We start from the raw sequence: 24,746 nt of genomic DNA, 5'->3' as shown, positions 1-24,746 counted from the left end.
GTTATTTTAATGTTTATTAGATAAATTACATCACATGTCACCTATAGTGAGATTACAAGTCATTCAATTATGATCTTAAATATTAAGATTACAAGTCATTCAATTATAATCTTAATTATTAAGATTACAGATGTACCATTTAATTTAAAAAATCATAAATAAATCATTCAATTAATAAAAAATAACAAAGTACAGTCACTGAATTATGTAAAATTGATATTTTTAGTCAGAAACCTTTCAAATGTTACATAATAGTCATTGAACTTTTTAAATGATTCCAAAATGGTCCTTACAACGTTAAAATAGTAACAAATTTGTCAAGTTTAAACAACAGTTCAATAACTTTAAAGATCATTTTATAACAGTGCGGTAAGTTTTAATGATCATTGATAATCGTTTTAAAATTTTAATCATTATATAACCGTGTGAAAAAAAAGGAGTGAAGTAAATATACAACATTTTAAAAAGCAATAACTTCGAACGTTAAAAGTAAATAAATTATCGATGTTCTAAAGTCCCGTAAAAATAACATTACTATTCAACCATGTAATAATCATTGTTATTATGTTTTAGCTTAAGCTGATTTTGCTACATATTAGACGAACAAATGTATCTTAAACTATATTAAATCGTTGTTACATATGAAACAATCTTCATCATAAAATGATATTGGAGGAACAAATGTATCTTAAGCTCTATAGATGCCAGATGTGTCAGCGCTTTGAACAATCCATGGGTGCTCAAGAAGCTTATGCAGTGGCAGGTACCGGGAAGAATCCTTGACAAGCATCTGCAACTAAAGTTAAACGTTCATAATACGTCGACGCTGGAGCATCGTCTTTATCGGTAAGTAATACAAGCAACGATAGATACCTGACTAATGAGGTCCTTTGCTGCAGATGAAACTATTGGTTTAGGAGGGAACTTCAAATCCACTTGCACAATCCTATGAGTGGAGGTGAAAAGCGGAAAAGTTATGGCAGATAGAATCGAACCTTTCTAAAATGCATATTTTAACTCAAAATCGAAAAGTATCCAAAAGTTTTAATCATGTTTCCTAGTTTTCGCAGCTCAGATTTACCTTCTGTATGTGTCGGAGTGTTCCTTGGCCTCAAAAGGAGGAACTCCGTAAAGAAACTCATAACACAACACACCAAGGCTCCAGATATCTACACCAGCTCATGCTCCACGCTTTCGACTGTGGAAAACATAAAGAACAATCTATGAAGTTACAGACTGCTCGATAAAGAATGCGCTAAACCATAATAAAACGACAAAAGGTGCAGGAATTAGAGCTAATCCCTTAGGTCTAATGGCTTACAACATACCCATTTTAGGAGGGAGATAATCGAGTGTACCGCACATAGTCCGCCTGCGGTTAAATGTGTGCACTGACCATCCAAAATCTGCAATCTTTAGTTCACCCTGATAGCAAATCCAACTGGACTAGATAAGCACAATGAGATTTTCATTGGATAACCAAACAAATAAAGCCATAGGTTAGGAATCACATGTGCACCAATTAACAGGTTCTCGGGTTTGACATCTCTGTGTATTACATGCTTTCCATGACAATAAATGAGTGCTCGCGCTAAAGAGGCAACATACTACATCAAGCAAACAACATAAACATAAGAATCAAACATTAAATTTGTTCAATGCTCAAATCATCACAATAATCCCTTTTTATGGTTCGTTTGCTGATGTAATTAGATTGTTCGTATCTATTTTTTACTTGAGTCTTTTGGTTGGACTTTTAACATTTTCCATGTATGCTCTTTATATAATCTAAGTGACTAGTTTCAATGTTATAAGAAAATATTCAAATTATGTATTTAGTTTACTAGGATATTATGCCTTAATTTTTTAATATTTTTACTTTTTAACAATACTAGTAACTTCTATTAAAAAAATCATACTTAAATTCAAAATTTGAAACTAAAATAAGATTTAAGGTAACGAACTCATAATTTAATAACAAGATCTGTTGTTAAAACATAAATGTTAAATAACAAGTTTAACGAACCTTACATCAAGCGTTTGTAGTCCAACGGTTAGGATAATTGCCTTCCAAGCAATAGACCCGGGTTCGACTCCCGGCAAACGCACCATTGCACAATTTTTTCCTTTGTCAACCAAGAAAGGCTACCGTACTGTCACTGTAAATATCAGATTTTGTGCCTTTGGCTCCTAAGGTGCATATTTCAACTCTGCACTGATAAAGTCCAGTTTTGATTCACATAAAACAATACATAGTTGGCAAACATTTATGCAGCAATGCATACAGGAAAGCCTTTTAAGTCATAAAGACAGTAGATTACCTACATGTTGGACACTGGCTATAATTTACTACCATCAACATTCCTCGGTGTACCTACTCTCTCAATTCATACTTTCGCGCCCATATGTATTTACCGTTGATCCGGAACTTAGCTACACGCCTTCCGTTCAAGATTTGATCTACGTTCGTGACGTCATGTAGAACCATTCTAGCAAACAAAGGCTGTTCACCACAGGGGACATAATCATGCATATGTACACTATCAACACAGACGCCTCCTTGATGGTATAAGTTGTTTATTTTGAATCATTCACGATTTAAAAGTTCAAGTTTTCTTGTTTCTGGATTTGTATAAGTTGACAAGCTCACCAGATAAAAATTCTCGAACCTCAACCCTCATTGATTATGTTCCAGGTTTTTTCAACGTATTGTTTCAGTCAATTTTTGAAGGATCGATGATGTGTAAAGGACATTATCAGGGGATTAGCTTCTGAAACTTGGCTTGTGGAAGAAAATATGGACGAAATCTGTGGAAAGAATATAGAGGAAAAACACCATGACAAAATCAGAGAAAATGAAAGAGGTGTGGAAATCTGTATTGGAGTTGCAGAAGGCTAAAGATGAACTTTCTTTTTGCTTCAAATCATCTCGGTCGAGCTTTACAATGAACATATGGGAGCTTTAGGAAGTAGAGACTAAAGATTCATGCATGATTACTGCATTTTTTATTCTTTTTATTTATTTATTTAGAATCTATGTATCATCATGTCATTTTTTATTCTTTTTTTATTTTATTTTCTTCTTTCAAAAAGAAAAATTTTACAGTTTTATCCATGTGTCGTATCAACATTGCAATTATGATTCTTTTTTTCTTTTTTAATAACTTAAGATATCACCGAACTCGTTTCATTGTTTACTATCACCCTCTGAATTTAGATTGTACTTAAATCAACTTAAAATTCATGAAACTCAACTCAAAACTCGTGAAACGTAAAACTACTTTAATCTATAATATCCATTGTTCGATCAACACGGAGTTAATATATTCTTTTTCCACCTCTTCACTATTAGAATTTGAAAAAAAATATCCGTAGTCAAGAAATAAAAAAATCTAAATTAGAAGGTTTTTTAAAAAGGTAAAAAATGTTCAATTTCATAATTTTTAAAAAGAAAATTTACCATCATAATGTCCTTAAGTATTTAAAGATGGGGTGATCAAAATTAAAGTAAATTAAAATTTTAGTGAATAAATTGAATTGTTTAAAATTTAATAATAGAAGTGGAAAGAATCCTCAAGATAAGAATGGGGTATTTGAAGCAGTTTTCAATCCAACAACCCTTCAGCATCGCAATGGGGAGCAGCAGAGCTTTGCTGATGCTCAGCAACTTCAAATTCAAACCCAGTTTTCCCTTTGCTTCTTCTTCTTTTTTAAAACCATTCTCCCCAATTATTAACAACAATCTCAGAACCCGGAGTTTCTCCATGAAAACAAGGTCGTCTTTGCAGCCACCGGATTTGCCTCGCTTGGCTGAAACTGCTCGAATTTCCCTTTCCCCTAATGAGGTTTCTTCTCTCTCTCTCTCTCCCCCCCCCCCACTCCCCTCAATTCTAATTCACTTTCTCATTCTTTCTTTCACTTTGGTTTCAGGTTGAAGAATTTGCTCCCAAAATTCGACAAGTTATAGACTGGTATTATGTATAGATAGATAAAGGATTTTTGAGAACCGGTTTAAATTTAAATAAAGATTGATATTTGATGAATGATTTGGAGATTTCTCAACAAACTGGGTGCTGGATCTTAGGTTTTTATTTGCGATTTTAACTGTTATTTTTTATCAGCTTATTGTTCGAATTATCCTTTTTTTTTATCATTGAATTTTCGAAAACTATAAAATGGATCGAACTGTTATCATTGCGACATTACAAAATGGTCATTACAATTATCGAATTGTTACAGAACTGTAATATTATTGCGGTGACCATTTTGTAAGTTTTGAAAGTTAAGGGATCAAAAAGATTATTTGAGCATAGTTCAGTAACCTCCTGTGTACTGAATCCTTGTTTTAAGATGAAGCTTTTGCAAATACTGTGTGGTTATTATGCTTGTAATACTTTTGAAGATTACAACTTGAAAATGGGAAAACAACAGTTGGAATTTTGGTTTGGTTCTTGGGTTATTTATTGCAGGTTTGGCCAACTTCAAGCTGTTGATCTTGACAATGTGGAGCCAGCTCTTAGAGCAGGTACTTAGAAACTCATTTACATAAATTCTTATTTCCTTCTTGTTATTCGGTGTTGTAATTGCGCCGTACATTTGTGATGTGTTCGAATGAGAGCAAACTAAAATATGGCGTGATTGAGGCATTAGTAATGTATCGGTGAAAAGTAGTTTCTATACAGTTTCTAGATTCAATGCTGTCAAAGGCAAAAGGCATGCTCTATCCACACAAACGGCTCTCACTCAGAGCTAAATAAGGCACATTTACACGTACATATATGCATGTGTGTGTATGCATGCACCATGAAAAGTAATTTTGATATACATGACTTATTGTCTATTTGAGTTGTGATACATTCTTTTTCGTTGTGCTAAAACACCCGAAGTGTCTGGTATTGCTCCAACTAATAAAAGTACTAGTTGTAGTTGCGTATCTTAACAAAGCTACGAGGACTACCACTTACACGAATTCATATTTCCTTCTTTTTAGTCGTGTTGCAATTGCGCCTTACATTTGTGTATGTGTTCGAATGAGAACATACTAAAATATGGGGTTGCATCAAAATCAAACATGATTGAGGCATTCGTTAACGTATCCGTGAAAAGTAGTTTCTATCCAGTTGCTCAGTTCTATTCTGTCAAAGGTTAAAGGCATGCTCTAGGCACAAAAACGGCTCTCACTCAGAGCAAAGTAAGGCATATATAGCATATATATATATGTATGTATACACCATGCAAAGTAGTTTCGATACACTTGATTAATTGTCTATTTGAGTTGTGGTACAGTCTTCTTAGTTGTGCTTAACACCCGGTATTGCTCCAACTAATAGAAGTATTAGTTGTAGTTGCATATCTTATCAAAGCTACGATGATGACCTTTTTAATGTATGAAAAATGTGGCATAATAGATGCATTTCGTTCTTAATATTAAGCTCTAATGAGCTTTTTTGCCATTCTATTTATTTACAGACACCGAAGGCGATAATTTGCGCGAAGATGTTCCGGAAACATTTGATAACAAGTGAGTACCTGCAATGTAGAATTTGGTTTGTACATTTTCTTTCACTGAGTTATTCTTAGGGCGTTTTAACTTCGAATACGTTCTAAACAGGGAAGCACTGATAGCGTCTGTTCCAAGTTATGAGAAGCCATATATCAAAGTTCCTAAAGTATTGAACAAGGAGTGACACTATTCGGGTATTACATTATACTTTAATTACATAAATATGAACTTGGATTATCTAACATTTGCTTCGGAAGAGCATAATTTCACATCATAATACGCATTCACCGGTACCTCTATGCGCAGAACTTAGGAGATGATCATCGAGTAATAAGAGGGAAGGAAGGAAGCTTTCTCTTGAAACAAATGTGTTTCGGGTTTTCCTGAAGCTTTTCAATATAGGAGAACGTGTCTCTGTAAGTGTTATGTTTTTATAAGCAGAACTGTTGAAATCGGTAATCTTGGGAAAGGTAATTTTGATGGCATGTCCCCTTCATGATTATTCAATGAAATAAATGGTTTAGTCATAGGGTTTAGCTTTTTCGAGCTCGTCTAAATCTCACATGCAATTGGCGACGCACTCGAGCTTTGACAGAGTATTCCGACCCAGCAGTTTATCTAGTTGAAAATTTGCAGTAATACTAGGCAACCAAATCATTGTTCAGGCAAATACATAAAGAGAACCTTAATCCCTTTGACATTTCTGCTTCATTTCTAGCAATAATACTCTTCTTCTACAACACAACATTCCATTCCCATAAGAAACTTGGGGTCTTTAAAAGCACCCATGTCGGGTGTTCAACGGCAGCAATCAATGATCTTGTCGGCCGGAATTGGGCTTTACATCGCATATTTAAAGTGCTTGTGATTGGAATCAATATCCTCATGGCTAAAGTGTGTTGCTAAGCTGAGCTAGCTGCATCTTAGTTGATGGTTATTGTTTTCACCAGAAATTATGTTGGGGGAATCACAATTCACAGTTATAATTTTTTTGGATCCAAATGCAATTTTTTTTTTCATTTTATTGGTTTGCAACTTCACAATTTTTTGGGATCAAAATATAAATTTTAGGCTTAAGGTGCATAAAGCCTTCAAACTTTTTTTTAAAAATTATGTATAATGAAAAAATGTTCAAATTGTACTCTATTTACTTTAGATGCTTAATTTTTTTTTGTTTAAGGTAGGTGTTTAAAGTGGTCCTATCTCTATAAATTTTAATCTGAATTAATTTAATAATTATATAAATATAATAATAAAACCCTAGCTAGCTATCATAAAGTTTGCCACCCCTACGGCCTCACACTAGTTGGGAATATGCCACTTCTTTCTCTTAGAGATGATGAAAGAGAGGTAGTAAAATTAAAAGCCAAAAATATTGCTAGGTTTAAATTAAGTAAAAGCTCACCGGGTCTATTTCATTTGCACTAAAATTTACCTGCATTATAAATACAGACGTTATGGTAAAATTCTCCTTTTACTACTGGGTTGCAATCAAAGATTCATTGTGGTAAAATTCCCTCTAGTTAAACCATTTTCTAATTTACCCAAAATCCTAATTAAATTATTCCTTCAAGAATGATCTAGAACATGACACTCTAAATCCTGTTGGTTTAATGAGTTAAGGTGTTAGATTCCTTAATCAATGTTTAAAACTCGAATTTTAATATTATGAAGAAAAAAAACAAGTTTGATTGAGAGTGGCGTTCCTATAATGAATCTATATAATACCCAATTTAAATCAATTGATTAATGAATCGAATATATATCAAATATCAAACAATCAGGTTGAGTGGGTCCTACTATCTTAACAGACAAGAAAGACGCAAGGGGAAAAAAGGCCAAAAGCAAATATCGAAATTATGGTTTTAGTTCCTATACTTTAATTTGATTGTATTTAGTCATTTATTTGTAGGCTAATATATAAAATTTGCCTTTCTAATTGTATCTAAAATCAAGTGAGTTCTCGCTTTTAATCACGATTTAATGAGGCATTATTTTAAAAAAAAAACTTTAAGGGGTGTTTTCAATGTTTAAGACAATTTCAAGGGCTTATTTTATCATGAGGGCTAACTTAATTTTTGGATACAATTAGAGGGACCAATTTGACATTTAAGCCTCATTTTATAACATAATGAATCAAAATAACTAACGCCATAAACTATTTTAGCTAAACTGTTGATGTGAACTTTCTTCAAAACATCGACCCCAACAGAAAAATGTCAATTATAGGTGAAAATTCGATGAGTCAAGTGGAGTAAATTTTGTTCGAATTAGTCGAGTTGATGAGTCTTATACTATAACTTAAATTTAATTTAAAAAAATTCGAGTTGAATTAAGTTGTTAGAATTTCTGTTTAAATTTAATTATAAATATTTATAATGTTATAATATTATTTTTTTCTAATTTAAATGACTTTCTATAACCATATGCAATATACATATATATTTATTCATATTTTTCATATGCAATATACAAATATCATGCATAATTGAGGGATTTGACTCGAACTTAAAAATCAATCTACTAATTATTAAAATTGTTTTTTGATTTAGTTGAGTCCTATTTTATAACTTATTTTTTTATTTTTTGAGTCAAATCAATTTTTTCAGTGTCAAATTAAGGTAAAAGAATCTAATTTTTTAATCTAATCGAATTTTGATCGCTCCTAACATCAACACCATGAATCGAAATGGTTATAAGAACTAATTCCAAATTTGAGCATAGTACAGGGATGAGAACCAAATTTGACCAGTCAAGTTGAAAAAAAATAAGCCACCAACTTTATAAACCCCAAATTTTAACCATGAGATGAGAATGCCCACTGTTTCTCTTTTCCTCAAAATCTTTCTGGAAAAGGCCTTCATCTCTCAGTGTTCTCCGACTGTTAATCCTTTAGTGTCAGCCATGGGAAGAGCTCCATGCTGTGACAAAGCAAATGTGAAGAGAGGCCCTTGGTCTCCTGAAGAAGATGCCACTCTCAAAAACTACCTTCAGACCCATGGCACCGGTGGCAACTGGATCGCTTTGCCCCTTAAAGCCGGTACAAAAAACTAGGGTTTCACAGATTTCTCACTGGTTTTTTTCCACATGTTTTAGTTTACATTTTTGCTACTTCCCCTGCAAGAAACTAAAGACACTGGTCCTTTGTTTATAGGTCTAAAGAGATGTGGCAAGAGCTGCCGGTTGCGGTGGCTTAATTATCTCAGACCAGACATCAAACATGGAGGTTTTACTGAAGAAGAAGACAACGTTATATTCACTCTCTATAGTCAAATGGGAAGCAGGCAAGTTGCTTTCGTCTTCGACTTTGTCTTTGCCTTTTCTGGGTTTTACTTTTACCCAACTTGTGGTTGTTTTTTTGGGTTTTTTTTAGGTGGTCTCTGATAGCGTCGCAACTCCCCGGAAGAACCGATAACGACGTGAAGAACTACTGGAACACCAGGTTGAAAAAGAAGTTACTCGCCGGGAAATTATCGAGCTTTAATATCGACAACAATGGCGGTCTTATGATCAGTGCTGCTAAAAAACCAGAGGCTGCTGCTGCTTCGTTGCCTTATTATTCAACCCCACTGCCGATTTTATCTGATGTCGGCTATGGATTCTCTGTCAGTAGCAGTAGCGGTACCTCACAAAGCCTGCCTTTGGACCAAGTCATGCGGTTTTCTCTGTCACCCTCGTGTCCAATTCTGCACATCAGTCACAACAACGTCGTCGTCGTCTCATCCCAAGAAGGATCCGCCGTGTCGGATTCCGCTGGTAACGGATATGTAGAAGATTCGAGCGGTATTCTGGTCGATGATCATCATCACCACCACCAGCAACAACAACAATTTAACTTCGACTTCCCTTACGAGTTCATCAATGGCGAGATCGGTGTTCCGAGTTTAGTTGATTTCTCTCACGCTGAGTCGCTGACATAAAGGCTACTCAGGGACTGAGTCAAAGCGTTGTTAACCGATACTGAACGTGGAATCGTTTGAACAACAAAAGGAAGTAGAAGAAGAAGAAGGTGGTTTCTTTTTATGATGTGGACATTAGGGTTTATGTAGATAAACAAAATATATTATATTAACCTCCGATGTGGATTCAAGTCAAGTAAGTGTAGCTTTAAATTAATCTCTGATGTTGATGTTTTATGGTCAATTAGTCTTTAAATATGTCTGGTTCTCTGAATGCAGCCCTTAAACTTTCAATGTTTGAATCCCATTTACCCTATTATATATATAATCATCACTTTTTGGTATATATATTCGATCGAATCTTAATTCAGTTAATATCTCTTAAAGATAATGAATTTTAATGTATTTAAATATAATATCTTTAATTTAAAACTTTGAAGAACATGCTAGATAGTTTAAGTATTATATCAATATATATATATATATAGGGATACAATCGTATCATGGTTTTCAGAACCGGACCGGTTAGCGAACCGGTCATGCTACCGGTTTACTGGTTCGATCGGTCGGAAGAACCGGACGACGTCATAATTATTTAAAAATTAAATAAAAATACCAAAAATATTTAATAAAAAATATTTTTTTATATCACAAGTCATATTCAAAGCAAGTCATAACATATATAAGTTAAAAACCATAAAATCAAGTGAAATAAAATGATTCAAATTAACTACAACATAATATTTAAGATAAAACATATTAAATAATAAATATAATTATATAACTATAATTAAAAAATAAATTTGGGGTTAAAAAAATCATAACAAAATTATATAACTATAATTATATAATTATTCTTTCACTTCAATCAAGCTCGAATTTTAGGCTTCAATCGAGCTTCTAATTTTTTTTGAGTTCAAGCCTTTTTGAGTTCAAGTTTCAATATTATATTTCGAGTTTGAGTTGAACTTGATAATTTTTAGCTTGTGAGTTTGAGTTGAGTTGAGCTTACTGTTAAAGTTTTCAAGTTCGAATCGAGCTCAGCAATACTCGAGTTCGACTTGGCTCGTTTAACAAGCGACGTTGTTTGGTTTAATTTTTTTTTTTAAAAACAAAAATCCCGGTTTTTTCCGGTTTTCAGCCGGTCCGGTTCGAACGGTTTAGCGGTTCTGGCCGGTTCACTAATAGAGGTTCAACCGGTTTAGATTGAACCGGACTAAGCAACGGTTCCCGGTTGAACCGGCCGGTCCGGTCCGGTTTTCAAAACAGAGAATCGTATTATACAATATAAAATCTTTTTAATTTTACATAAATTTAATATCGTTAAATAAATACAAATAGATAATTGAGATTAATAATAAAAAATGACTAAACTTATTTTTATTTTGTTGAGCAAGGAACAACGGATTACTTGGCAGTCTCAATCAAGCATCTACTTATTGGTACTAAAATTCTCTTACGACCACATGGTGCATTCGTTTTACTCTCTCGGGAATGGTAGTTTTGTAATCAAAACATCTTTTTTAGCCATATATACATATAAAAAACAGTATTGTTAAGGGGAAAAAATCAAAATGCTACCTTTCCCCCCCTAACTTTACGAATGTGGATAAAAAGACATTCAAACAACAATTGAGATACATGTTAGAATTTGTTAAGTCACCAAATGGGTATTTTTTTAATAGTTTATTGATTATATTACGAGATAATATTTGTTTAGCATTTTTCTTAATTATTGAAAACACACATATATTTCGTAAACGTATTTACTCAAATTCAAATTTTACAAGAAAAATAATATCTTTTTTTATCATCGATATCGTTGACTAAATTTAAATGAATCACATTTTAACAATTACATATAACCAATTTATTCATGAAAAGAACATAAGTGCCACGTTTTGAAATCTAGAAACATATTTGTTAAATAAAACAAAAATGCCATATTCATATTAAAAAAAACATTAGGATATATGCATGGACAAAGGGAAGATTTCATATAAAATGATGTAAACTTTTAAAATATTATATTAGAAATATATGAGTGTGAAATTATAAAATTTCAGGGGTACGAAATTTTAACGAGTTATATTAAAAATTTAGAGGGTGTGAAATCAAATCATCAATGTAATATACTTGAATATATGAGAATCTAAAAATTTTAGAAAATACGACTGTTCATCGCCGCTCGATCCATCCCTTTAAATAGTATGTACAATTGGGACAAAAGTACATAGAGAGTGAGAATGACTTTTGTTCTGATAGCATTTTAAATCCCTATTAGTTCATTTAAATAAAATTAGAGTTTACCTTATCTAGCTTTGTACCGTTTAAATATCTAATAAATTTTTATTATTTGAAATTATCAGTTCACTTAAGTAAAATAATTTATTTATTCTTATAGTTGTTCTTATCTTCGTCTATGGATACACATAATTGTTTGTTTTGAATGAAGTGATTGACTCATGTGGGTGGGCATGGGGTGTGATTCCATCATCATGTCTGCCTGTGTTTTAGCTGTTTTGAGTGGTCACGAAAGCTGCATGGATGGCTCTACCCATGGCCCGTTCAAACCTCATCATCATCCATGCATATTGCATCTTCTGCAAAGTGCAAACGTATTCTCTTCTTACAGTAACCATAAAATCTCTTTCTCTCCTCATAATCATATTCCTTTCCAGTTTTTGGCAATCTCATCCTGCCCTACTTGTCAGGATTCTTTATTGTTTTCTTCTTCTTTCCACTACTCTATACGTATTTGAATACAGTATACAAGAATAAACCGAAGAAGAACGGACGGAGTAGTCATCCCACTAAAAAAATTTAAATTATTAAATATTTTTTATATTTTATGTTGATAATATATTTTACCTTCTAAAATTTTATAAATTTATTCCATCTTCAAATTATAAAATCTTTAATATCCATCTCTGACTGTACGTACGTATAAATTATCTTCTTATTTGAACATTCAACATAGGTTTCACCATCCAACTTTCAACATACGTATTTGACTTTCCCGTTAGCCACCGAGTTAAAAAAGGGGGTATATTGTGGTTTTAGTCCCTCCACTATACTGAAATTTTAATTTAAGCTCTCTACTTTAGTTTCTTTTAATTTAGCCCATATTCTTTTATAATATTTTGGCTGATATATAAATTTATTATTGATTAAAAATGATTGTTTAGATTTTCACATGATTTGAATGTGTGATCGTATAATATTTAAGGGAAGACCATGTCTTTACTTGTACCAATATCAGATGGTGCAATTAATTTAAACTTAATAATAACATTAAGAAAGTAGAGCGACCGAATTATAATAAATTAAAGTATAGAGACTAACCAATAAATCCTGATGCAATTGACATATAAGTACTTACATATTATCTCAATGAAGACAAAGCCGACTCATGGAGCCACATGAGCTCTTTTTTAACAAAACAATTAAAATAACGTGTTTGATAAATTTTAATTATATTTTTATAATTTATTAATAAAATATTAAATTAAGTATTTTAGAAATATATTTTACTATATAAGGGATATTTTTAATTTTTCGCTGAAAATGTTCAAGACCACTCTAAATAAAGAATATGTTTAACAAATTTTATAATTTTAATTTAATACTTATTTTTTTCATTACATGAAATAATACCCAATCCCAATTTTTTTTCACAATAAACATTTATTTTTCTATCAACATTTTCCGCTGTTATGCACTTTTTTCTTTCTAAAAGTAAACAACCTTTCTCTTAAAGCATACATACACATATCATATAAATTATGTGACATGAAAACCTTGCGACTTATATTATCAATTATCATATGATAAAAGTTAGGTTATTTCAACGTACCTGAATTATAAAGTTAAAACTCTAAATTAATTAAATTGATTCACATAGTTAATACCAAATAAATGTTTTGATTCTCTCGAATACGTATTATTATTAACTAATAAAACGATAAAAATATATTTTAATATCGAAAAACTTGTAATTCGATGTCGATCCTCTAATAAAAAATTGATAGCTTCAAACAACTGCAAACCCTGTTTACCCATCTTTGCCCTAGTAAGGAACTGCTGAGAAAGGATATTCAAAATTCAAAGTTTGGACAGACATTTTGTTCCCTCTAATGTTTGCACATTGCAGTTTCAGACAATTTGCATCATAATGTCCTTCAGCTACATCTTGGTGTCATTACATGTGAATGAATATTCCTTCTTACAAAAGTATTTAACAAAGACAAGCATATCGGCACCATTGGATAGGCCACCGTTGCTTCCTTTCCGGGCTTGGGGACACACATAATTTAATTTAATATTTAAAGTTTATTGTTTAACGATAAAATTATTAGTTTGGTCTAGTGAGATTAGATGTTTAGTCTTTTAATTAAGGTCAAGTGCTCGTCAAGAATTATGACGTTATAAAGGGGAAAACTCAGTTGGAAGGATTATTCACATAGTGAATATTTACAATATTTAATTTAGATTAACTAATTATTGAATCATATATAGATGGTAATTAGTGGAGGACGTATGTGTATTTTAGGGTGAACACTGAAATCTGAATTTATTTATATTAATTATTCATTTTACTGATGGTGTCCATCCTGAAATTTTATTTGTGTCTGCCACAATACGAAATTTTCTATTATTAATACATATGTGTTCACCATAAAAATATTTTTGGGTTCGCCACTGATTGTAATACAAAGCACATTCTTTCATGAAATTATAACATATAAACAAAGAAGATGTAGATGGACATGCGATTTTATTTTAGGAGACAAATTTATAAAATTTTGGAAGAAATGAACTTATAAAATTTTAATAGACGAAAATAAATTATCGATAGAAAATATATAAAAAAATCTTCTAAAATATATGATAATTTAGAATTTTTATAATAACGACTACCTCTATCCATCTCCTTCGATACATCTCTAAAAAAAAGATATTCATTCCCATTGACATTAGTATTATTCAATCTAAATATTTGTATATTTATTTATTGCTATTATATCAAAATTCATCCATTCTTATTATATAATAAAAATGTGTTTCCCTACATTCATTTATGAAGTTTAAAAGTTAAAAGAAGTTAAATTATAAAATATAAATAGTTTTTAATAGTTTTTTTTTATTACATTTATGTTTGTATGATGTGATTTTGAGTAGAAATCATAGTAATTCTCTTGTTATCTTAATGTAATCACATTAATGTCCCAAAAATAAAGACATTCATATTTCAAAATATTTATGCTATTCAAGTTTAAATTTAGTTATTTATTAAGTTTAATTATTACTTAGAGCCGACCTTTATGAGAAGAAACACAAAGAGAAATGTTAGAGGATAAAGTATTTTCTTAGGATTGAAAACCCTTTAAAGGTAAAATTATTACATTATCAAAATTACCTTCTGTTAAAAGTATTTACAAAAAAATAAAAACCCTAGATGACTTTCACCCTTGAGCAGTCTGACGGCCAGCAACTCCCCAAACGTCAACTCCGGTGCGATGAGGAGCCCCTTGATGATTCCACGACCCCATCCCACCCTCTTGCTGCTATGGAATGTGAAAACTCTCCTGCTAATGTCCCAACCGCCTCCTATCGTGATATGGTCATGGGCCATCTTGATGAAACCCTCGAAGAGGATCTCCTACCCCTAGAAGATGACGACATCGATCTCCTTGATGATGATGTAGAGTTTGGTGATTCAAACGGTATTCCTTTCATAAACTTCTCTGAGCGTGTTCATAACCTGGCGCTCAAGAGTATGGGATTAACGTTAATTGTTAAAATCCTTGGTCGCTGTATTGGTTATACACCCATCTACAATCGGATCCTCTCCCTTTGGCAACCTGTCCACCCCCATCAAACTGGTCGACATTGAGAACGACAATTTTCTTGTTAAATTCGCTACAAGAAGCGATTATTTAAAGGTGCTTGCTGACGGCCCCTGGATGATCTTTGGTCACTATCTCACGGTAGAGCCTTGGTCGATTGACTTCAATCCCTCGCAAGCTCATCCTAGTCGCGTAGTGGCGTAGGTGCGACTTCCCGGATTGCCGATCACTTGGTGTAAGAGAAGTACAATTCAAGCGATTGGTGAACGGATTGGATCCGTTTTAAAGATTGATTATCAGACTAATAAAGGACGTCGTGGTCGTTTTGCTCGCATGGCCATTGAACTGAACTTGACGAAACCTCTTGTGTCGAAGATCGAGATATGCGGGCATCTTCAACTAGTTGAGTATGAATCCCTCCGTGTTCTGTGTTTCAACTGCGGCATATACGGTCACACTCACACCAGCGATCTTTTCCCCCGAAACGAAGTTGATAGTCCTGCTACAAATCCTGTTACTCCTGCTAACTGCTCAGGAAACCACGTCACCCTAACCTAATCCCCAACAACCGTTTGGGCCCTGGATGCTTGTCGAAAAAAAGCAACAAGGAGTAAACCAGAAAGAAGCAACAAAAAGCTCCCCATCATCTGCATTAAATATTGGCCCTTTCCGTTTCAGCCCTTTAGTTGATGCAACTGATTCTCCACAAGAAAATGACACTGCTCACGTTGCTGAGGAAACCATTGAAACAGCTCTACCCAAAACCAGCCTGCTCAAGTCCCACAAGGCCTCCTCTCGCTCGAATAAAGAAAATATTGGCCACAAAAATGAACAGCCTAAGAACAAAGGCAAAGGTCCCACGCCTGTTCGCAAACCTCCGGTTACTACCCTTGGACCAAAAAACATGAATATTGCCTCAAACCGTACTACTCCTAAGCACACCAATATTGCCTCTGGAAGCCGTACACGTGCTCCAAAACTAAATCCAGTCCACCACGTCACTGTTACAATAGAACCCGATGGCACCCCTCATGTGCTTGGTGCAATCCAACTTCCTCCCCTCCCTTCATCATCAGCGAATGAGCATGACAATCGGGCCATGGACATTGGTTTCATTCAACCGACAGATCCTTCCGATATTCCTATTACTTTGAACAGCCATACCGTTCACAATGTTGATCTCGTGACCCCACAACAGAATATGGCTGGTAGCTCCCCTCAGTTTGAAGTCGATGGCCATGGTGGAATGAAATCCTAGCCTCTCGGCTGCTTGTTTCTTTATACTATTTTATGGATCTTAAAATATTTGTTTGGAATTCTCAGGGATGTGGCAGCCGCAATTTCATTAGAGTCATGCGGCAATATCTTCAAGATAATAAACCAGATTTGTGTGTTTTTGTTGAAACTCGAATTCATTCAGTTAACGCAGAGAACGTCATTAGTCTCATAGGATTCCCAAATTCCTTCCGGGTCAAAGCTATGGGTTTTTATAGAGGCATTTGGCTTTGCTGGTATGACTCCCTTCGCATTGATATCTTGTTCAGTCACTTTCAGTTTGTCCATTGTCGCATTACAGATCAACGTCAGCAAACTCGTTCTTTCCTTGCCACGTTCGTCTACGCTAGTCCCAGGGCCTCAAGAAGGAAAATTAGCTGGAACTATCTTAAATCCTTAGCAACCATCTCTAATAAGCCTTGGATTATTATGGGTGATTTAACACTACCTTATTTTCTGAAGATCGTAATGGATGTGCCCCGTCCTCCTCTACTGACTCTGCTTTCAGTGATATGGTTTATGATTGCAGCCTGCAGGATCTTGGTTTTCATGGCCCGAAATACACTTGGTTCAGAGGAAATTGTTCTGTCCGTCTTGAGCGCAGTCTTGGCAACTCGGCTTGGTTTGAGTCTTATCCCATGTCATCTTTGGAGCATCTTATTCGAATGAAGTCTGATCATCGGCCTATTATGTTATCTGTTCACCCCACTTCATCGAGATGAAACTGCCCTCCTTTCCGGTATGTCTCCGGATGGTCCTTGCATACTGATTTTCAGCGTCGTGTCTGACAACAGAGGCTTAGTGATTTTCAGCTCCTTTCCATGAGGTTTTGTGAACTCATTATCACTAGGAGTCTTCCTTGCGGGCATATAATGTCGTGATAATTTAACTCACTTGGTTCTCCAATGCTCTCAAAGATGAGCTATGAGTTTTACAACAGGGTGCTTTGGTTCTTGATTGTTGATGAGTGTTCATGCAGCAAAGCCTTTCTTGAAGCCATGAAATCTTTTGTTTATGCCATAAATTCTTACAGTGAAGCTTAGAGAGAGTTAGAATTGAGGAAGATGTTGAACCCTTGTTAATACTTTGTCCAGGCATCTATTTATGATGAAAATTTGAAAGTTTAGAAATTTTGTTGTGATATTTTAAGGTTGCTTGCATGATTGTTGTTGGTCCCTTAATTATCATCCCAAAAATTATTTTTGAATGCTAACGTCATCTTGGGTTTTAGGTATTAGATTAGGGTTGTTGTCGTCGTTTCTATTGAAATTGATTACGAAATTGATAAATTTTTTTTCGTTGGAATGCTACAAATTTTCAACATATTTGTTTTAAAGAATACAAGTGGAGTGTCCTCCCTTCTCGGAACCTAGCCTAGTATATCCTTATGTTTTGGCTTTCTTTTAATTCAAAATAATTTTAGTTCAATTAATTTAATTTTAACTATCAATTTGATAATTTTTAAATACGTTAGTAAATAAAATGATTTTATTTATTTTCTATATCAAGTTAAGTTACAAATTAATAAATGAATTATGTCATTAAAAAAATATAAAACACGTGATACATTTTAAAATCCGTTAATGAAATTAAAAATATAATTATTTATACTTTTACATAGAGTTAAGTTATACATTACTAAACAAAATTATTGTTTTATTAATTTAGAGTAAATACTAATATTTATTCAAAGATATTTAATTTCTATATCAAGTTAAGTTACAAATTAATGAATATGTCATTAAAAAAATATAAACACGTGATACATTTTAAATCCGTTAATGAATTAAAAATATAATTATTTATACTTTTACATAGAGTTAAGTTATACATTACTAAACAAAATTATTGTTTTATTAATTTAGAGTAAATACTAATATTTATTCAAAGATAATTTATAATTATTTGACATCGAATTTAAGATCTTAAGAAATAACAAGTTTTTACTATCAAAATCGATTGGTTCGTACTATAAAAAGAATTATATCAATCAAAAGGTGTAATTTTTTTTAAATAAAATAATTAGCGGTTTTTATAAAAAAATGTAAAAAAAAACTATAATTTTCTATTTCGGTTGCTAAACTTAATTCTTTTGTTTATTCCTACCGAATTAAGTTATAAATTAGGAAACGAATTATATCATTAAAGATATATAAAACACGTGATATTATTTTTAAACTTATTAATAAATTTAAAAATATTTTTTATTATTTCTTTTATATCAAATTAAATTACAAATTAGGAAATCATTTAAGAAAAGCCAACGTGAATAGTATAGAATCACGAGATCTTCAAAGACACATCACTAAATTAAAAAAGATTTAATAAAACGTGAAAGCAAAATCCAATGGTGAGTGGGGAATTTTTGCAAGAAAAATAGTTTAAAATAAACATCAAATGGATAAGAACGATTGTGGCCAACCAATGGCAGAAAGAGTAAAAATATTGAAAATCCAAGAAGAAAAAGGTGCTTCTAGTTCCATCCAAAACTGGCCTAAATCTATACGCTTTCCCCAATTTATTCTTTGAATTTTGGTGGAATTTTGATTTAGAAAGCAAAATTAATGAGGGGGAAAGATGATGAGAAGATAATGGAACCTATGTTCCCTAGGCTTCATGTTAATGATACAGAGAAAGGAGGGCCAAGGGCTCCTCCAAGGAACAAGATGGCTCTTTATGAGCAGCTCAGTATCCCTTCACAGAGGTTTAATCCTAGTAATACAAGCAATTCGATTCCTCCTACTTCCTCAAGCCAGGTGTGTTAATTTTTATTTATGGCTCTTGCAACTTATCTATGTGTTTTTCTGTTGTTCTTAGTGGTTCATTAGGGGCATGACGGATGTAAGATTTTATGTTGGGGCAAATTTATAATTATAAAATTTTAGGGGGGTGAAAACAGATTATCAATAGAAAATACAAAGAAAATATCGAAAATATATGATCATTTGAAAATATTGAAAACAGATTAGGAGGTAATTCCTTTATTTATGAGTCATGACACGCTTCGTTTACATCTCTGGTAGGGGGTTTGGTGAGGTGTTAATGATTTCCTTAGTACTTATCCGAATGCAATGTGAATTATAGTGATTCTCTAGGCATGGTGGTTTATGTTGTAACTGGTTGATGCTTGCAGGGAAGTAACCTTGAAAGGAATATGCATTTCCCATCGTATTCGACATCTACTAATCCGGCTACACACCATCTTGGAGGAGTGAGTGCAAATGCTCGTGTGGCACGCTTTGAATCGAGAAAGAAGACCAGAGATGAAAATGATTTCGCTGTTCCTGTTTTTCTTAATTCAGAGACAGGTCAACAGCATAGCAGAATTAAAGATGGCTTTGATGGGGGGAAACTCGAAAATGTTTGTGATGGTGATTCAAATAGAGGTAGCTCTTCTGGTGTTGGTTCAAGAAAGGAGGTCAGAGATCAGACTGTAGAGGGTTCAAAAGCCTGTACAAGTAGGGAGCGATCAATAAAAACTGCTGCAGACTTATCAACTAGAGAAGCAATTGATGGATGTCCCAAAGAAGACAGCGTGTCTCCTAATCAAGATTCTGGGGAGATCCCTGTTTCTAGATCAAGTAGATCACCGGAAAATGATGCTTCCTCAGTACAAAAGTTGAGAGCGAGGAGACAAGAAGTTGAGAATGGATGTACTGATGCTGCCGCCTTGATGACAGCTATTTGGTGAGGGAACCCTTTCTCGGAAAAGAAGCCTGTCTTTTTCAAAGTGGAACCACAGTGTTCCCGATGAAACCACTAATGACAGTGAATGCCGTGAAGACAAGACTTGTGGCTCACTAGAGTTGGCAAATGGAGAAAAAAGTGATAATGTCTCTGAGAGCTCCATGGTGGATTCTGTTTCAAGCTTGGATATCTCTCCTGATGATGTTGTGGGAATAATAGGTCAGAAGCGTTTCTGGAAAGCAAGGAGAGCAATTGTTAAGTAAGTGATCATTGCTAAGTATTTTGTCTTGGATTTATTTTGCTTTTTCTGTTTCTTTATGGGGGTACTTCTTTCTCCTTTTAATACTGAATTCATATCATCTAGTTGTGCCAGTACATATTGAGAATGGTAGAATGAAAAGAATGCATTTGAAACATGAAACTCTCTAGGTCCCTTACGAGGAGGGGTGGAACAAGAGCTCTAGTCTAGTGTATGTTAGGTTAGATGATTCAATGTGATGTTTCAGGAAACATCGCATGGTCCAATGGTGAATCATTTCCTTGATATTTGATAAAATGCAGGTAGTATTCTTGTAATCGGTCAATTTAGGAACCGGTGCTTCATTGACCTTGAAGCAATTTTATAAATCGGTCTATTGGCATAGAAAGATATGCAATGTTTTCATGAAAATTTATTTGAATTTATCTATTACAATTAGTTTAAATGTGATTATATGTTCTGAGGTTTGTCCTATTGTAATATCTCTTGTTACAGTATTAAGCTGTAGCTTCTACTCCCATGGTTGTTATTTAGTGGAAATAGAAGCACTGCTTTTACTCATTATGAAAGTTATACAATTAGAAATAGCTGTAAATATATATTGACTAGGATCATTATTTCTAGATATTATCACATGTTAAAGTTTACTTTAGTGTGCCGTATGCAATTTGGATTACTGATAGTAGGAATATAGAATAAATGCTATATTGTGGAACATAGTAGATATGGCTTTGAAGGAGGGAGAAGTAATGATCTGGAGTTCTTATCAAAGTGGCATCTTTCTTTGTTTAGAGCCCCTCAGTTTCGTATTAACCGTGGGTCATCTTCTAGCAGGGAGATGGCTATTTTAAGTTCTGTTCATCTTCATTTGAGATGTATTCTTTTCTCGAGTTGGTGCCACTTTATTTACCTTTTATCCTGAGGTCATGAGCAGGAGGACGAGCAATGGAGAACTATCCCTGGAGCTAATGTTGGGTGGACCTCAGAGGAGGGTAATGGAGGATTAATGCATGTCGCTTTGTCTTTGGTTTTATTGTACTGAAGTTAATGTTCTTATTTGGCTGCTTCAAAGATGCCATTCAAGAATTTTTCTGATTGACATTTATAACTGCCTTCAGGTTGATTATTATGGTGTTTTCTATGATATAATACTAGCATATCTGTTTGCACGATATTACCTTCTGTTTGTTAGATTTTGCTTTAGAACCATCTAATTGCTATGAAGTGCACAAGGAATGTGGTAAAAAACGATGTTACTTTAGAAAGTTTTAACCAATGAAGATATTGTCTCAAAAGAGTTGCAAACCACCCCTCCCCAAAGCATAGAACAAAGATTTGAGTACTGTGTGCACATATGAAGCAATTGTTGTCTGTGTAATGATTTTTTTCAAAACTGTACCCATATGATGCTTTAAAGCATTATTGTGATGAGATTTTGGATGTTATTTGTCTGTCATAACTGTATTACTATGACCTGTGCAACTTTGTCTCGATAAACTCTTGTTATTCTCTACAGTCAACGAAGAGTATTTGCAGTACAAGTGTTTGAGTTACATAGGCTGATTAAGGTGAGGTCTAAGGTGATCCTGGAACTTGTTTATTAATTTCTGCTGGTACACACATACACGTAAAGACACCTGTATATATACAGTTAAAATACTTGATACTTTGCGTTGAAACAGGTTCAGAGACTAATTGCCGGATCGCCACATCTCTTGCTCGAGGGTGTGGCATATCTGGGCAAACCATCTTTAAATGACTCTTCTGCAAAGAAGCTTCCACCAGAGTTGATTGTAAAGCCACTGCCACAAAATAAGCGCAAAGATGACACCGAGAAGCTAAGTCGGAAAATGGAATGTTCAGCAGAGAATGTGGTCGGTTGGACATCCCTCTCTTCTGTGAAAAATGGTAGTCAGCCTTCAAATTACGGGCCTTTCCTCGGAAATCCACCCCTTTCAGCTGCTAATGGTGATAACAAAATGAATCCTTGGTGTTTCAATCAAATGCTAGAGCAACAGTGGTTGGTCCCTGTCATGTCCCCCTCCGAAGGTCTGATATACAAGCCCTATCCTGTACCTGGATTATTAATGGGATCTGTTTGTGGAGGCTGCGGACCTTATGGACAAACTCCAATGATTGGCAACTTTATGGCTTCAGCTTACGGTGGTCAGGCTCCTCCTCATCAGGGACATGGGATTCTCCCCGGTGCTCCTTTATCCGGTCACTCATACTTCCCTCCATATGGGATGCCAGTCATGAACCCAGCACTCTCAGGTTCTGCTATGGAACAAATGAACCAATTTTCCGTACCGGGTTCCCATGCCCCAAGTGGTCAGGTATCTGCAAGTGGAGCTAACTTTTACGTACAGCATCAAAATTCATGTAATATGCCTAGCAAAAACAACACGAAGTTTCAGGCATCTAAAGATACCGAGCAAGAACGGTGTACAGCAAGCAGTCCTGGTGAGAGAGCAGAGAAAAACAGAACCGGTAGTACTGCGGAAGGTAAAAACGCACCTCCACTTCTCCCTACAGGTCAAGCCATTCAAGATGGAGCCTTGCAGCCTCGTGATACTGACAGGAGGACAAGAGTCATTCGAGTCGTGCCTCATAATCCAAGATCAGCCACCGAATCGGTGGCTCGTATTTTCCAATCTATACAAAGGGAGAGGAAGCTGTGTGACTAAACAAACAATTGCTGGTAAGTGATCTTGGACTCCATAGACCTAGGTGTGCTGCTTGATGATCATTATTATCTCTAGTAACTGTAAACTTTTCTTTACATGTCTTGTGGTTTATTCATATGTAGATATATGTTTGAAAGATTACAAGTCAATGGAATATGAATTTTGTTGTGTCTCTTCATTTTATGAGAATGATAAGCTTCTGGATCATAATGATTGTATCTTTGATGACTTATGTTCGTTTCCATATCTCTGTTAGATTATCGATTTTAATCTTTGAATTTCATAAATTGTATTAATGTTGTCTTTTGACCAACAAAAATTATCTTGAACCGATACGATATTAAAGTGTCAGTTAATTGTGTTTGTATAATAGTTTTGTGTAAATATAATATAAAATGGAATTTGTATATTATTGAAAATTAAAAATTATTAAAAATTAAGTAAAAATTTTATATCAAAAGTTATAAAACAATAAATTAAATATTATTAAAATTTAAAAATGATCAGGGTTTCAAATTACAGATCGAAAACGTGATAGCGGCCGTGATTTTGCGGTAGTGTCGCAGTTCGAAACTGATTTTCATGTTTTTTACGGTGGGTAACGGATTTATACCAATAACGGTATGTCACACCTACAATTTAACGGGTAACGGTGGATTGCGCACATCACGGGACACTCACTATAAGCGTTATCCAATTGTGATTTTAACCGTAATTTTTTTTGTTTCAAAAAATGAAAGGTCGGGAGAGGAGGAAGGGGGAGTTGAGAGTGAAAACAAATTTTGTTTTCAGACAATGAAATTGGGGGGAAGGAAGGGGAGGGGGAGTTGGTTTATTTTTTAAAATATTTTTTAAAATATAATTTTAAATGATATATTAATTTGACATTTCTCCCACTTTTAAAATTTATAATCTAATCCCTAGTTTAAAATATAAACTTTAATTTAGTCTTAATTTCAATAATTTAAATTTTTGCAATTTAAATTTTATAATTTTATTTTAATTAGATTTAATTTAGTCATTTTAGATAAGTTGTGCGACATTTAAAAAAAATCAGGACCGCGATACCCGCAATGACATCCATTATATCCGCAATCGTGCTATATACAACATTACCGAAAATATGACCTCAAAAACTATTTAAATCCCTAAAAATGACATAAAATAGTAAAATAATAATTTGTTTTTGTTTTTCCAATAATTTTAAGAAGTATAAAACTAATCATGAATATATATATTTGAAACCTTATCCAGACACGAAAATATCTCTCTTTCCTTCCTTTTTGTCTAAAAAAGCATTTAAACGATTGTACCTTTTTAACGGAAATAGAGAAAGTAAAGGTCATGAGATCTCACGTGAGATTTTTTTCTTTTCTTTTTTTAAATCCGGAATAAATACAGGGTAAATAATATATTAAGTATCTAAACTATTAATTTTAATATATTTTAATACTTAAACTATTAATTTTAATCAATTTTAATACCTAAAATATTATTTTTATTTTATTGTAGTACTCCACCATTAAGTTTTGAAAAAAATAAAAAGTTAGGTACAAAAACATGTTTAATACTTAAATTATACTTGAG

General features: G+C 33.6%; 2 protein-coding genes, 1 non-coding gene and 2 pseudogenes across 3 annotated transcripts; 4 read left to right on the top strand and 1 right to left on the bottom strand.

Moving 5' to 3' along the window:
- Nucleotides 1–657: 657 nt before the first annotated feature.
- LOC120176865 lies at nt 658–2,112 on the bottom strand (annotated as a pseudogene).
- Nucleotides 2,037–2,108, top strand: TRNAG-UCC. Its single transcript has one exon. It is a non-coding gene; the product is annotated as a tRNA-Gly (tRNA).
- Nucleotides 2,113–3,577: 1,465 nt separating the features above from the next.
- LOC120176855 (glutamyl-tRNA(Gln) amidotransferase subunit C, chloroplastic/mitochondrial-like) lies at nt 3,578–6,049 on the top strand. The gene is made up of 6 exons (XM_039183168.1): nt 3,578–3,845; nt 3,931–3,971; nt 4,470–4,525; nt 5,470–5,521; nt 5,612–5,697; nt 5,810–6,049. The coding sequence occupies exons 1-5, from the start codon at nt 3,585–3,587 to the stop codon at nt 5,685–5,687; spliced, it is 486 nt and encodes a 161-aa protein (XP_039039099.1). The 5' UTR covers nt 3,578–3,584; the 3' UTR covers nt 5,688–5,697; nt 5,810–6,049.
- Nucleotides 6,050–8,339: 2,290 nt separating this feature from the next.
- Nucleotides 8,340–9,676, top strand: LOC120176842 (transcription factor RAX2-like). The gene is made up of 3 exons (XM_039183159.1): nt 8,340–8,543; nt 8,658–8,787; nt 8,877–9,676. The coding sequence occupies exons 1-3, from the start codon at nt 8,408–8,410 to the stop codon at nt 9,421–9,423; spliced, it is 813 nt and encodes a 270-aa protein (XP_039039090.1). The 5' UTR covers nt 8,340–8,407; the 3' UTR covers nt 9,424–9,676.
- A 9,378-nt stretch (nt 9,677–19,054) lies between these two features.
- Nucleotides 19,055–23,327, top strand: LOC120176835 (annotated as a pseudogene).
- The last annotated feature ends 1,419 nt before the right edge of the window (nt 23,328–24,746 follow it).

This window comes from Hibiscus syriacus, unplaced genomic scaffold (genome assembly GCF_006381635.1).
Source record: "Hibiscus syriacus cultivar Baekdansim isolate YM2019G1 unplaced genomic scaffold, ASM638163v2 tig00112259_pilon, whole genome shotgun sequence".
NCBI classification, from domain to species: Eukaryota; Viridiplantae; Streptophyta; class Magnoliopsida; order Malvales; family Malvaceae; genus Hibiscus; species Hibiscus syriacus.
This window is presented reverse-complemented; position numbering and strand designations above follow the sequence as displayed.